Source organism: Athene cunicularia, assembly GCF_003259725.1.
Source record: "Athene cunicularia isolate RWA chromosome 5 unlocalized genomic scaffold, athCun1 chr5_part1, whole genome shotgun sequence".
In the NCBI taxonomy this organism is placed as follows: domain Eukaryota; kingdom Metazoa; phylum Chordata; class Aves; order Strigiformes; family Strigidae; genus Athene; species Athene cunicularia.
The window spans coordinates 17,964,988-17,981,090 of record NW_020799101.1 but is presented as its reverse complement, the minus strand read 5'-3'; the positions used below and the strand labels follow the sequence as shown (position 1 = coordinate 17,981,090).

The 16,103-nt window shown below is 39.0% G+C and overlaps 1 protein-coding gene across 3 annotated transcripts in view; it reads right to left on the bottom strand.

The window, feature by feature from the left end:
* Positions 1 to 809: 809 nt before the first annotated feature.
* The window catches only part of TC2N (tandem C2 domains, nuclear), a 31,261-nt gene continuing 15,967 nt past the window's right edge, over positions 810 to 16,103 (bottom strand). For all 3 annotated transcript variants that reach the window (XM_026850021.1, XM_026850023.1, XM_026850022.1), the window contains exons 4-12: positions 14,676 to 14,840; positions 10,976 to 11,067; positions 10,299 to 10,374; positions 9,179 to 9,279; positions 8,193 to 8,309; positions 7,127 to 7,318; positions 5,141 to 5,255; positions 4,472 to 4,671; positions 810 to 2,116 (exon numbers count right to left, since the gene is read on the bottom strand). In XM_026850021.1, the coding sequence (XP_026705822.1) occupies positions 2,006 to 2,116; positions 4,472 to 4,671; positions 5,141 to 5,255; positions 7,127 to 7,318; positions 8,193 to 8,309; positions 9,179 to 9,279; positions 10,299 to 10,374; positions 10,976 to 11,067; positions 14,676 to 14,840 (1,169 nt within the window). In that variant the 3' untranslated portion in view covers positions 810 to 2,005. The remainder of the gene's footprint in view (positions 2,117 to 4,471; positions 4,672 to 5,140; positions 5,256 to 7,126; positions 7,319 to 8,192; positions 8,310 to 9,178; positions 9,280 to 10,298; positions 10,375 to 10,975; positions 11,068 to 14,675; positions 14,841 to 16,103) is intronic.

Genomic DNA, 16,103 nt, shown 5'->3' with positions numbered 1-16,103 from the left:
TTTTTCAAATTGAGCAGGATTCTGTATAAAGAAATGTTAGCTTGCACTTTTGTTACTGTGGTTCAGCCACAATGTATAAAAAAGATCCATGCATTCAAGTAAAGGTACTCCAAGAATATCAGCTTGATCCAGTTCCTTTTCTCATTTTACCCAACAGGCCAGGCTCATCCCAAGTGTAGGAACTGGCTGGGAATTAACACTGTCAGTCAAGATCCTCTGGGCCTACTGGAAGCTTTGCACAGAGTGTCAGTAAGAGCTAGAACTGATGTTTGTTCTCTGAGATGCAAAAACGTTTTCAGTTCGTTTATAAAAACTGGTCAACAAGCAGAACGTGTAAGAGCCTAAGAAAATCCTTTTGTTTGCCCATTTTCAAAATACTAAATTTCAACAACAATCTGGATCACTGAAGTTCTAAAAGCTTCAATTATCAGCTGTTTAAAAAAAAAAAAGATATTCCATTTTTTCTTGACTCTCAAAGTCAAAAAAGTTAAAATAAAGATGCTCTGAGCTCTCTGCTTAAATCCAACATGCTTTCCTGTAACAGTGTTTTCTCTGCTCTCCACTGTTCCTTTGCCTTCCAGCAGCAAGTGCTCTCACTGCCACTATAATTTTTGTCAGATGTTTGAATGGGATACAAGTTATAAAAAAGATACAACTATTCAGCACCTATATGAACATACATATTTGTACAGTCCAGACTGAAAACAAAAAACAAAAGCAGTGGATTTAATGGAGTATGTATATTTTTAAAATCCAGTAAAGTAGTGCAAAGAGGTCTGTGCTTTTAGATGTATATATTATCAATTATATACATGGCATTTTCTCACCTTAAAAATAACTGTGAATAAACCCCTGAAAATATGGGGACTAATAGAAAAATAATCGTAGGATTTTGTAGGAAAAATGTAATTTGCCATAAAAATATGGTAATTTTTTCTTGCTATAAACAAGAAAAATATACTCCCACACATAATTTTTCAGTATCCTAGACACGTAACAAATACTTCTGCAGTAGTAGCCCATCTTTTAAACAAAGTCTGAGTCCCTTACTGTGCTGCATTTTAATTAACATCAAAAAGCACTTATATCAGTAAATATTTGCTTACTCCTTCATACATGTTAGTCTGGTTTTTAGCAATGTAAGCAAATGCTAGAACATTGTTGATTAGATAGTATGTGGTTTACATATAAGAATTCTTTTTAAGAAAGTAGTTTATCTAAAAATATCAGCTCTGATCCTAGGCAGGGCTGTTGCCTCTTCGTGTTATTCTACTGATTCCAAGAAGAATTCACCCAAACAGAGCAAGTCTGGAGGACCCCACTTGTGAAGATCACAGTTAGTCAGAGAAACCATTCTATTTCAGCCCTTTCATTTAGAGAGAAGGATGGGGGAAAACCCAAGCTACAGGCACATCAGGGTACTGAACATCTCTATCTTCAAAGATGGAGATTAGAAAAGCCTTTGGCTACTGCCTATTGCATCATTCCCCTTATGCCTTCTCCTACTGCCACTGCTTTCCCACTTGCTCAGGCACACGTTCCTCTGATAAATGGTGTAACCCCGGTGTAACCCCAGAGGCTCAGAGGTGCCTAGGATCAGGCCACAGACCAACTTATTCTCATGGACTTTGGAGTCTGCCAAAGACGAGATTGCAGATGAGGATGATGTCAGTGACTAGTGAAGAAAATCCTGATTCGAGCTGCTTCTCTCCTAGATTGGATTTCTCTGCTATTATGGATCCTGAAAGGGGTAAAAATACATTTTTCAAGGTGGATTTTTTAAAAGCAAATGAGCACTTTGCCCAGTTCTTACGTCTTTTTCTTAATAATTTTTAGCCAGTATTTCTCTTGCTGAAACTGAATTTTCCATTACCATGGAGGTGTGATGCAGTGTAGAACTTCTGATGAACTTGTGTAGACCATATTTTTCTTTTTATTTATACTATTTTAAACGGCATACGACTATCTTTGTAGAAAAATCAGTCCCGAGTTTCATCTCCAGTCTTCAAGATGGACCAATGCTGTACCATTTAACAACAACTTTTTCAGGGTTGGCAATAGTATCTTTCCACTGCTCTACTGCTTCACTGTTACTGCTATCAGAACTTAACCAGATCTGCAGTAAGAAAGAAAAAGAAAAATAAAATTGAGTTTACCTGATACAACACAGAGGGCCAGCCTTTATTAGTTCCAAATAAATGCCATGGAAGTGTAGAATAAGATACAACGTGTAGACTGTGACCAAAACATAACACCAACAAATACAGTTCTATTAGGACTAACGTATTTTGGCTTTCAGCCGGGAACACAGGGAGTCTGGGTTTAAATTTAACCTCTAAAATAGTTTAGAGAATGCACTACATACTAATGTTTCTCTACTTAATAAGATGTTTTTAAGTCAAGCATTTCCTGCTCCATTCAAATGCACATACTGGGGTCAAGAGCTCATCAGGGCCAGTGATGGCTCTATGCACTTGAACTCCAGTTGGCTGCAAGCCATTTGGCATCCTGAGCTAGCTGTCCAGCATTTTCATAAGCATTTAAAATTGCTCACGCCAAGAGACAAGGCCAAACCTGCATTCCACAGAGGTTACTAACATGCCTATACCACACATAGTCATGCAGTAAGAGTCCGATTCTTCTTGGTGTTCAAGTAAGGTATAGTGGCCATTAAATGAGGAAATGAGGTACAAGTAGGAAGTTTTCCCCTGGAACATTATCACCAGCCCCCATTGCCAAAAGAATTCTGCTTATGTAAGTAGGTATCTTTATTTACAAGACTCTATTTCCTCAAGTCTTCCAAGAATGAGTCCTTTTAAGACTTCTGAGAAACCTTCACCATAAAGTACATTTAGCCTACACTGCTGAGGCGTGAGTCCTCAATAAGTGAGAATAATGTCTTCCAGAATGCCACAGACAGCTGATGTTTCATCCACAGAGATTCAATATGCATATTGCTCATGATTAAAGACATGCCTGTAAAAGCAGCCTAATCTAAGTATTGTCTGCTTAGAACAGCATCCAATTAAACATCATTCTCTGAAGAATAAAGTTAATAGATCCAGCTATATTCATCTTTTTCCAGCTACCCAGCCAATTGCTCAAAGTACATTTTTCCCTGAGCCATATTTTATGTCTTCATGTGTTATGTGGCAATGTCTGCCTGCATGAGCTGAAACAACCTTTTCCACATAACCTCTGAGGATAAGTAGCTCATTTCCTCCCCCTAAAAATAAGATCCATGATTAAATGTAACTCGTCAGATTGAGATGACCTCATATATTGTTAAGTGACTGCAAAATCATACCCAGTTATTTTCACCCCAAGGTAGCACAGCTAAAAGGAACTTTTTTTTCTTTTTGTATTCCAAATCCAACCAACAGGAATCACTGAAAGATGGAACATGTGTGACATGAGGCTCCATAAAATGGAGGAACTTCACATAGCTCTTGCTGGCACATCATTTCTATAGCACATCGGCATCTCCTATAACTGCACGTCTTCAGCAGACACAAGAAACATCACCAGAATGGGACAGTAATATTTTCTGTACTTAAGGATAGCACAGTTCTTCACCTGACAAGAGACATTACAGTTGGTGTCTCAATATCAATCCTGCGTTACTCATTTATGCATATATTAAAATTCTGCTACTAAATCTAGCTGGGTCAGCAAAAGCACAAAGCATTAAGAACAGCTGTGGCTCACTACACCAAGAAGAAAAGGAGAGAAAGAAGAGACAGAATGATGGGAAATTAGAACAAACAGGGGAAGAGGACAGGAGGACAGAGAGAATAAAAGGAGACCAGACTACCAAGCTTTACTGTGTTTAAATAAATATGATCATACAAATGCCTTTAAAGAGATACTACTGAAGTTCCAGCTGTTTAAAAAAAAAAAGGAGAGAGAGGAAAGAAGAGCATTCAACTAAACAATAATTTTGTATTTTATCATCTATGTTAACACTTGAACATACATATTTAGAATCATGTGCGATTTTGCCATTGTTTTACCCAGGAAGGCAGTCTGATATTGTAGCTGTTGATACTTCCTTTTACATACACCTGTTTGTAAGTGTATTGGTATGGTAAGCCAGCACACTCCTCTTCTGTACAGTACATTGTAGGTTGTGGAGCTCTGTGAGTGCTATGTTTGTTTTCTTTGGAAAGCCCAGAGGCAAGGAGGAGATCGTATGTCTCTCTGTAGGAAGGAATCTTTCACATAGTAATAATCCACACAAAAAAGACTTAAGGATTTGTTTTGAAAAGAAAAATCAAATGTCAACTCCCATTCTGATGTTTATGAATATTTAAGAGTGCACTACTGTTCTTTCTTGGGTTACGTCCAGAAGAGTTTATTAGAATTTACTATTTTGCTATATGCCACCTTAAAGTATTTTAAAACTCATACCAAGAAACCTGTGGAACTGGATTTTAAGTAAAGAATAACATGCCAATTAGCAGAAACCAACCTGTCCTAGGAAGTGTTTTCTTCTCACTGAGCTTCTGCTGTAGAGCTTGATGAGAAAGCTAATTCCTTGTTCAGCTTGGCTAACTGGAAAAATCATCATTTCTCCCCATTTTACTTGGCCATTAATCGACTTCAGAAGACGAGTCTTCTTCTTATAGATGATCCCTTCTGTACTGAACATTCCAACTTTCACAAAGAAATCTAGCACAAAACGGAGGGAAAAAGGCATAGCACACCAAGGGTTACTCACAAACACACCCAAAAAGGAACAGACAAGATCCACATGTATGGTTCAGATTGCAGTAATTTCCCAAAAGTCTGGCCAAAAGAACTGTACAATAGCTTTCCTGACTAGTCACACAAACAGACCATGTTCAATAATATTGAACTGATTAACACAGTATCCAAACAGCAAGTGCAAGCTAATGCTCTTATATGTCAGGATTAATACTGGGATAAAAATCTTCCAAAATACATAAACACATAGCTTCAAACCAAACAAAAAGTAATCAAGTAAGACATCTGTGGAAACAAGCCTTGCCAATGGAAATCTACTGCACAATATTCTGAGGTTTGTAAGGAATGTTATGAATTGCCAACCCATTTGAGCAATAATTTACCTGTTATAAATGCTTTTAGACAGGAGGCATAAGACAGCTGATTAACTTACTTGAAGACAGTGGTGTAGATGAAACTGGAAGGTTTTGTGCTTCAAGAATCTGTAACTGAATCCTCCTGTTTATTGCTTGAAAACAAGTTCCTATTTGAAGTTCTGCACGGCACACCTACAAGCAGAAGAATGTTGCTATAACATCTGGATTAAGTTGCTTATAAACTCAGGAAACACAGGAATTCTGTCATATGTTGGGCTCCCACATTTCTATCTGGGATTTCCTGGACAGAAATATAAGCATGTGTTGCATACACAGCCTGCAGATTCACAGTAAGTGCATCTTGCACTTGTCATACTGCAGTACATGTGCTCCACTGACTGCCTGCTTATGTACAGCGCACACAGGGCCCTTGTGGGCTGCAGCCAGAGATGATGGACAAATAAACGACTCCTCAGTTTTCACCTAGATTCCTCAATGGTAAAAGCAGACACAAGAAAAACTGGGCATGCAGCTGTAGCTCTACTAAACCTGTGTGTGGAAGTGACAGACCAGGTATGCTCCACTAACACAAAAACCTTTGGAGTTCTCCTCACACTTGTGAATTTTGCAATGCTTTGCATAGATACAAGGCCCTGTTGCTTAATGTCATGAATGTTCAGGGTGACTGCAGGCTGTGGAGTTTCCTATGTTATGGAAGTACTTGGGTGTTACATGCCTAAACACACACAACCACACACACTCTGAATGTACTGAGATCTCCAGTCTGGAATTTTTTTAGAATTTTTGCTAGTGGCAAAGTTGCATTGAGGCATCCTTATTAGTTTTCTGTCAGATGCTAACGTACTCTGAACACTGTAAGAACAGCTGAAGAAGGCCAGCAGAGATCCAGCCTTCCTGACAGCCTCCATTTAAAAAGACTTTACTAGTCCTGGTTCCTCTTCAAGTTTTAATGCAATTCAGTGAAGCAAAATGAACCAAGCAAGATAGCAACAGGTCAGATAAAGAGAAGTCAGACCAGTTCATCGAAGTGACCCAAATTCCCTTTGCAGCTCAGTAACAAAATTTCTGTGTAACCCTGAGATGAAGCTACACTCTGAGCTTTGGCTCTCTATTGGCAAGTAGGGTAGTTTGCTGCCTCACAGGGGAATACAGGGATGAATTCCAGCAGTGTCTGGAGAGCTCTTGGATATAATGGTGAGGAAAGCCAACACAGAGAGAGAAACTATGAGATGATTCAGGGGTGAAGCAGTTTCTAAAACAGCTTCCTCTTTCACTTAATCTTACTGCTTTTGAAGCAATATGGTTATTCTTATTAGAACTAAAAAATGTCAAGTGTAACTTATATTAGAAATCAGGAGTATCATACTACTCAGACACACAGATAAAATTTGCTTTTGAATTGCTAATACAAGTTTAATTTGTTGAAAATACAAACGTCTAGACACAATCTGTAAAGGAAACAAACAAAGTCAGGGTAGGGGGAAAGGAAATCCCACTGTGAAAACCACCTGCTTCTTATTACACTAATGGAAATGAACTGTCTGAATTATTACTTCACAGCATGCAATCTGAATATTAAATATATAGCTGTCTCTGCAGTTTCAAGCCACTGAAGATCTTAGCACTTTTCTTCCATAACAAAAGCAGATTCCATTTGCTCTGAGCTCTTGCTGTGAGTCCTAAGGATCTTCTGATGCTTTTTTTGGTTGGAAAAGGCAATTAACCAGTGTCCTTTGCTGAACATCTCCCCAGAATGTCCTCCCTCAAGCTGTGGGCCATGGTGTGGAGGAGCTTGCTCCTAGCTCTTTTCCCAGAAACAGCTGCAGTTTATGACCAGAACAGCTATGTGCAGAGTTCAAAAGTCTGCATTTTTTTCACCATCAAAATGCATTTCCCCAAGTGGAAGAAAAAAAAAAAAAAAGGAAAAAAAGAAAACCCCTGTTTGTTTTTAACATTGAATTAGTACTGAATTATTTTACTTTCATTTCCAACAACTCTTTCTAAGTGATATAACAGCATACTTTTGCAGTATTGGCACTTACAGGTGCTTTGGAAGGAGGAGATATATCCAGCCAATGACTTGACTCCTCTGAGCTGAGCTCCCGCAGCGCCAAGAAGCACTCTCCAATTGTTTTTTTCCTGGGTGTCTGTGTCTGGATTTTAAATACCAATCTGACAGCCTGCAGGCTTTGCAGTTTAATAGCAAATACAAAAGTTTCCATAAATTCAATGTCCTAGAAAGAAAAACAGACGAGTAACATCGCCATTGTAAGAGAGTTGCACCGAGCCTGATACCTAGAAACCAAGGCTTCCTGGTCCTATAGACACTGCTCACCGCTACCATTTTAGCTTGCTATGGAAAACTGTGCTTTTACAGTGATAAGCCCCCACAGACTCACCATCTCACTGTCACACCCTGACAGGGACAAAGTTCTGGATTATTTTTCACTACCATAACAAGTTGAGGCCGTCTCTTCTGGAGCTTTACAACAGCACATGCACACTGTCATAGCAAATTCTTCTGTGGCTTTTCGCTTCAGTCTCTCCCGCTAATTTTATTTTATTTCACCTTTGACTCACAGCATGGGAGGTTTACGTCGCTTTACCTTTCACCCCCTTAATATTCCTTTACTGCTACTATCAGGAGTCTTGTCCCATGCAACCAATTCTTAGTGTTTTCTGTAGAGAGGAAGTGTGAACCTTGTCTCCTGTGCTAGTGAGAGGCAGTACGTCATCCACCTTCCCTGGAGTGAATGTGCACCTACAGGTATGCCCAGTCTTCCTTCAGTCCCCCACCACTGAGTTGCCAAGGCCAGCAGCTCATGGTTCAGTCCCCTATGAGCCTATCTGTCCTGCAGACCTGGGAGAGGAGGAGGGTGGCAGCACAACGCAAGCAAGGAGGAATGGGGAGGAAGTGGAACAAGAATTCTGATACAATTTTAAGAAGTTGGGGGTGGGGGCGAAGTAACCTGAACCTAGGCAACTATCACAGCAAATGTGGTATAGGAGTAGATGTTTGTTCATTTTAAAAATCCATTTACATTTAATTTTTCTTTCTTTGGGGGGTGGGGGGGCAGATTTATTGGTGTTTTCCCTGCCTCTACTTACATTGCACCCCTCCTTGGCAGAAGATCTGAAATGCACTGGTTTGGGCAGTGTGAGAATTCCCTTGACACAGATACGAGGATTTGCTCCACAGCTAGAAGGCCAGCTCAGGTCTTTGCACTGCAACATTGAAAACACAGTCAGTTTATACAATGTAAAACTCTGATCTTCCCTCTACTTTTACACTGTTCTAGAATTATGCATAACTCCCGTAATACTGAATATAAATCAAAGCCAGTGTAACGACGGTGTCACTTCAGATCATTTAATAATTAATTTTCACAATCAGAGGGTAAAAAGTTATTCAGTAGACCTTAATGATTTCACTATACGGCAATTTGACAACAGATAAATCATGAAATCCCTTATGTAGTATTTATCGCCTGATGCAATTATGAGGTTTCTGACTACTCAGAGTTCTATTGCCTACAAATTACTCACAGCTCCTGGAAGTACACAAAACAGCCAGCATAACAGTATCACATTAGCTAACGAAAAAGTCACAAGAAGCTACATGTCCTCAAAGTGCTATTATGGTTCTGCCCTGAAGGAATTGTTATATTTAAAGTCAGTTAAGTGCTTCCTTCAAAGTTGCTCCAATTTGCTGCCTCCAAATTTCCACAGGAAAATTTCTACAGCAGGACCAGCCTATGACCAGCTCAGCTTTCTTATTTATGCTGAACAGTTCCTCATTCCACAATTAGAACATATGTAGAGTAACAAAGAGTTATATACCACTTTTTACTATTTTACTGCAGCGGAACAGAGATTGCAACGGGGAAAAAAAAAAAAAAAAAAAGAGAGGAAGATACTTTGAATGAAGCCCAGTACTATATTTGACTGAAATTTATTAATACTTGGAAGTAATTTTCTTTCTCTTGTAAAAGTATGCCTTAAAGTAAGAGAGCCAAATTTAATGAGAATTAACACTAAGTATAGTAAAATAGCTATTTGAGTAAATAATAATCAAGTTATTTATATTTGCTTACATGTAAAACCGTGATCCAAATCTGTTCTACAGAAGAAACATAACACAGCTTCACATTCAGTCTTCCAAAGTCTCGTTCATCACCTGATAATGTAATAGTATCTATGGAAGAAAGCCAATTAGTGTTTTTAACAACATCTTAAAAGTTCATTCCAAGAATAAAGGGACTGATTAGTAGGTGGACTGCCTATCTTTGAAAACTCTCAAAATAACTTTCAAATATCTTAACACCTACATTTTAAGGACAAAATATCCATGAAGTCCTGTGGCCTGACTTTCTGCATAGCCAAAAGCCTTCACATTTACCTCAATTATCTCTATTGCATTTAACAACTTGTATTGTACTCAAACAACTTACAGAAGGAAAAAAAAGCATGTGCTTGAGACATGAACATATTTATGATCTATCATTTCCCTTAATCACTTCCACTGTTAAGTTTATAAATTGGCCTGCTTTTTATCTTTCTCAGACTTCAATTCCAGCCTAGTAAACGTTTTATTATTATTCTTTTCTCCAAGTCAGAATACCCATTTAGTATTCAGCGTTTCTCTGTCATGACTGAAACTAGGTCTTCTTTTTGAGGAGACTACATGAAATTCTGATTTCCAGCAGGGTGACTTTTGTAGGGATTTGATTAGCTTTTGAGTGTTTATTTTGCAGTATCTCCATTTCTTCAGCATTCTGTCATAAATAAGGAGACGAGGTTTGCATGCAATATTCTTGCCTGTCAAATTCTCAGTGTCATATGGGTATGGCACTCCAGGTACTTCCCACAGAAAAACACCAATACATGAAAAAGGACTAGAGCTATGGCCAAGGTGCCACATTCTATTCTAACAGAACATCTGTCATTTCTTAGTCCACTGGGGTAGTAAATACAGGAATGAACTTTTCAAAAGCATGAGAACTCCTGAAAGGCTCACCTGCTCCGTCTTCTGACAACAGGAAGGTAAGTCCAAAACTCTTAATTTCAAACTGCAAAGTAATCTCCAAACTGACTTGCTAATCAGATTAATCTCAAAAAAAAAAAAAGTCACCAACAGTGGTGACATCTTAGACAGCTTAATGTTCCAAGTGCAAGGGAAATACTTCATTACAAGGTGAACAGACAAAACATTACCCAGACTCCTGTTACTGCCTTGTGAATCCTTCCTGGAAGAGGTACTGCTAGGTACACTGGAGACTGAATCATATCTCTAGGGGGAAAAAAAAGTCACTTCATTCAGAGCAACAGATGCAAAAAGCAGGAAAGATTCTACCATCAGACAAGACATGATGAAAACAAAACAACACCCAATTTCAAATAATTCTTGCAGTTTCTACTAACCTCATGATTCAGCAGCATGGAATTACTACTTTGACACAAGGAGCTAATACAGGACACAGATGGCCAGCACAGATTTTTTTCTGCTCACTGATATATACATGCTACTTCTCTATGTAAAAGACAATTATTTGAAGAAAAATGCAGTGGTTTTTTAAACAATGGAAACTTCTAATGTTCCATTTTTCAACTGATGGGAGAAATCACAAGATGCTGAACCACAACCTCTTGTCTGTCTTGTCCTGCCTAACAGCCTGCTCAGGTTCCTCAACAGCTCTGTTGGGCCAGAACGGCAGTAGTCAGAGGAGACACCAGGAAATACCCTCTTGAAGCTGGTCAAGATGCTAAACTTTTCCCTCTAGTCCTTCTAGTGCATACTACAATGCCCTTCAGTGTTTACTTTGAAAATACAATGCAACAGGAACAGATACATCAAGAGTTTTCAGTATAATCTAAGTTACAAGGGAACTCACCTTCATGAATCGATGAGGTGGGCTTCTGAGATCAAACATTGAACGACTTACATCAAATGATCCAGGCAAAGTACTAGGTCTTAAATCACTAACTAAAACGACAAGGAGAACAATACAAATCATGTAAGCATCACTGCTAAAAAAAAAAAAAAAATTTTTTAAATTTAAGTAGACCTATGGTAGAATTGAAACCTAGGACATCAGCACCTTTCCCTACTTCCTTTTCCCAAAACATTTACCTGAAATGACAAAATGGAGAGAACAAGACATCAAAATACCTTGATCAATTCCATCTCTTATATAGTTCAAACTTACTGGTCACATTGGTAGCATCAGTAGAATGGGGAGCCTGACTCAAAGTTATTGCCTCAAGAGAAAGGGTTTTTTAGTAGATGCTTTAGCAAAACACAAAAGCCTTGTCTTTAAATCTAGTCATCCAGAATCGGGGTTTAGCCTGGTCTCCTTTTTGAACTTTTTCCCCTGTAAAGATCCCAGTGGCAGAAACATGCTGCCTGCTAAACTTGGCCTCATCTCCCTTGCTTTACTGAACACAGTCCAAAGCACCATACTCTGCACCCCTACTAGATCTCAAACAAAGCAAGTATTAACTCTAAGAGACAGGTACTTGTTATGGCACAAAAAAAAGATCTTCATTTTATAGAAGGGTAGTTCCCTCAGTAGTTGCAGGTGGTTAAGTAGATCCTATCAGTTTTCTTTTGACCTCAAAGGAATACAGAGCTAAAGCACATTGTCTATGCGTATTATGCAACAATAGTAGAAAATGAGAGCTGAATTAATGCCACTGTTTCAGGAATCTTTGCTGACTCAAGTAATGTTCAAGAGGATTTCAAAGCCTTCCAACTTCAAAACTGTACCATACTGAAATGAATGAAAGCAGTATGGTTTAACTTCTAAGACTCTCTGATACAATAAATTGCTTTTTATTGCAGTGCTCTGTTATGGTATTTCAGAAGACTTCCATTAGAGTTTACAGATCATAGCTTAATACTAAAAATCTATTTCCCTTTTATTGTTATCAAAAGAAAGAGCCAATTATGTTTATTGTGAGATGTGACAATAAAGATTATTTTTTTTTCCCAAAGAAGAAAAAGAGAACAAAAGATGAAGAAAGTTTTGACAACCCATGGCAGGAAAAGTAACAACATAATTTAGATAAAATTTAATGAAGATCTGTATGTCTGGCATAAGCTCCAAATTCTCTCTTGTGCATGATACAAAAGGGCTGAGTTGTTGACTGAGTCTGGTGTAGAAATAGCATTATAATATCATACGAGGCTGTGGTGGTTTGACTTTGGCTAAATGCCAGGTACCCACCAAGTCACTCTATCACTTCCCTCCCTTCCCCTTTTTTTCTCAACAGGGCAAAGAGGGGAAAGAAAATAAGATAGGGGAAAACCAAACCAAACCAAAACCACCCTTGTTGGTAAAACAAAAACAGTCTTAAAATAAGCAAAGTGAAGCAAAGGTCTGCACGCGGAAGCAAAAAAAAAAGTAATCAGATTTATCTCCTTCCCATGAAGAGGTGATGTGGGGCCTTCTCAGGAAGCGGGGCTCCCATACGCGGAGTGGTTGCCTCGGAGGACCAAGGGTGACCCCCCCCTTCCCCCTTTCTCCCAGCTTTACACTGAGCAGAGTCGTATGGTCTGGGATAGCCCTTGGCTCAGTTCGGGCCAGCTGTCCTGGCCGTGTCCCCTCTCAAGATCTTGCCCACCCCGTCCCACGGGGGGAAATGTCGGAAGGAGCCTTGGTGCTGTGTAAGCACTGCTCAGCAGTAGCCACAGCACCAGGGTGCTACCAACACCCTGCCAGCTCCCACCTTAAACCACAGCACCGTGAGGGCTGCTATAGGGGAAAACCAATTCCAGTTCAGCCAGACCCAGTACAGAGGCCTAGAAATCTTGTTTGATATAATGGGAGTAAATAGGAGAGACCAGCCCATTACTTGGTTTGAAAATGATGATGTTTATGGAAATTCCATATTCAGCACTCATGACTTTCACAAACTACTAGGAAACATCCATTTGAGCCTATAGGTTACCAACCACTGAAATGCTTTAAAGACAGAATGATATGCTGTTTCTAGTAAAGCTGGTTAAAGTTTTCAAAGAACATGGAGGTGGTGGAGGAAGAGATGGTGCCTCTTTCAAAAAATTATATTTTTAATGGAAAAAAAGACAATTTTTACACTGAGAAAGCTGTCTGTAAAATATAAAAAAAGCATAAACCATAAACATATGTTGTTTACCAGTAACAACTAGAATTTTGGAAAAATATTAATCAATTTTTCAGTTCGTTGCTGGTTTTGTTTTTGTTTCTAAGATGAAGAGAGGGGTATTCACATGAAAATTCAAGAATTTCACTTCATACCTTCCAAATAAACACATTCTGTAGTTCTCAAGCCCACACACGTGTAAAGTATCATAGCACCTGCTGCAACAAAATAGGCTTAGAGTTTTGCTTAAATAGTCTATCAATGTGCATGAGAAGAATCATCTAGCTTTTGAAACAGCTGTCAAAAAACTCTGGAGGAAGAGGCATTTTAGAACTGTACTCTAGACACACTAAAGTGACCTTTCTTGTGTTTAAGCTTACTAAGACAAAACTACTGAAGTGTTTACTTAGCTTGAAGAAAAATGGAAAAAGAAATGACGAACTGAAGGGAAGATGTTCAAGACAGTTTTATAAAACCCGTTTGGCTCCCACCAGAGGTACTTACAAAGCCTAGCAAAACCATATGCCTTAAAGGCAGCAAAATTCTACATGTGTTTTGTTCTCTTAAAAAAAAAAAAAAAAATATATGGAGTAGTCTCTTCATGTGGTCTCTATGGTGATTCAGAATTATTTTTAAAACAGGACACAGACGGAGACATTTCCTGCAGCTGTAAGATAAGCATGCTATACCATTCTAAATAAAACATCTTTAAAAATGCATACTGTTGCCAGCTTCTGATTCAATAGATGTGTGTACATTTCTTCGAGTGTGTAAGTTTTCTGAATGCATTTCAATTAGCAATCACGGCAAGCTAGTTATCTACTTTACACTAAACATTCATTATAGGATACATATACCAATGAACAGCACAGAAGAAAATTTTTACCAAGGTAGCCGAACACTTTGTATCTAAATTTACTATCTCACAGCCCTTCCCTGTTCTTAAACACATTTACATAATGAGGAGTGGGGACATTTATGCACCTTTGAAAGCAAACTACAAAAACATAGGCATAGATCATCACTCCCCATTTTGCACCTGTTATTATCATCTGCTCCCAAATGTTTTTTGATGCTTATTCCTCTCTCCATATATATACTCCTCAGGCATGTCTCCACTCAACACACTGCCGACTTCCTTCTTTCGTCTCCCTCAAACACTCTTATTACTGGTAGCTGGAATCTCCAGTACTACATCCTGGTTTGGATTGAAAGCAGCTATGCTAGCTTGCTTTGCCATACCTTTGTATGATGCATGCAAGACCTCAAAAGACAGAAAGTAACAACACAGCTGGAAATCAAGTAGAGCTGGCTCCACAGACTGATTCACCAACCATGAAGTGTCTGTAGCATCCAGGCCAGTTTGAGAACTGCTGTAATCTTCTCAAGAGCAAAAAGCCATTAGTCTAATCTATAAACCCTGGGAAAGGGAGAAAGACAGAACAGTAAGAGTGCTGTCCTTCTCACCTGATCCATATAATTTCCTATGATCTGATTTTGCTTGGAAGCGCCTCATCAGATCTGGCGAAACCCGGTGCTCCAAATAGAAGGGGTTGTACACGTCATAGCGGGGCCATTGGTACACGCTGTGCAGTTCTGATTTCCGGTCACCAAACGAGGCTCTGGCAGATTCTGCAGAGCACAAATAAACATCAAATGCAAAAGTTCCAGACATAACACATGCTGCCTGGCTTCATAAGGCAGGCAGAGTGCCTTCAGGGCAAAGGACAAAATATTTCAATATTATCTACTTTGGGAAAAGGAAAAAAAAAAAAAAAGAAAAAATAAAGAAAACACACATGCATTATGTCAGATTTCCACAGTGTGCTTGCAAATGCTAGAACTAAATTGGACATGAAAAGCTATGTATACCTTGTCTTGGAGTTTCATGATAAATGCCTAACTAGTTAAAATACAGAAGGCTCTAAAGACAGACAGCAAGACAGAAACTAACAGGGAAAGTAAGGCCATGTGTACAGAAAACCTCTGACTTACTGACGAAATTTCCACTCAGCTATTGGATCTCCAGACCTTCAAGAGGGTCTTGTATGGAAAGATAATACAACTTGTGACTGCAGTCTCTGTGTCATCCAATTTCCATAGGAAGTCTGTCAGTGGTAAAATCACTGGTCCAAAATGACTTGAATCGTTGGCTCAGGCACAGGTAGATGGATCTGAGAATGTCTGAATCCCAGCCTTTTACTCAGCCCGTTACAGCACTGCTGCCCTATTTTTATTTCCTTTATTTATAATAATTTCAGAAAAACATGCATGTCTTGGTCACCGTAACAGTAAAGAACATGGCTGTAGTGCTTCATTTTGTCTGTCTAAAGCAAAAATAAGCCACATATAACAGTACAGTAGAGAATGGGGATAGGTGACTTGGACTCTGCCGAAGTCTGACATTTGCTTCCATCACTTCCCCCCTCCCTAGACTTCAACCTATTGGATAAAAAGATCTTTACCCCAATATAAAGTGCCTTCAAGTCTGCAAATATGTTGCAGCATAAGAGGCAAACTATAATTGCAGTAAAATCCTTTCCTGCAGGTGTTAGTAGAGTAAGTAAAAAAGAATAACTAAAACAGTGAGATAGAACATGAGATGATAAAGCAAGAATTCAAGTATAATGGGCTTCAGCATGACGTAAATTGGGATGAATACTAGGAGGCCATAAAGAATTGCTACACAACAGATGACGGAAAAGCCAGTGTTCCAGACCAGGAGCACACTTCTTCCTGCTAGCTTACTTCTGTGAGAGCATGAGACACACTGCAGTGAGTACTGAAGAGAAAGGCTGCCAGAACTTAATTGCTTTCAGAAGGGATGCCAAGAACTAACGCTGAGTATGTCCTGTCTCACTGAAGGAAAATGGAGTGGAGCTGAGAGCAGAACCT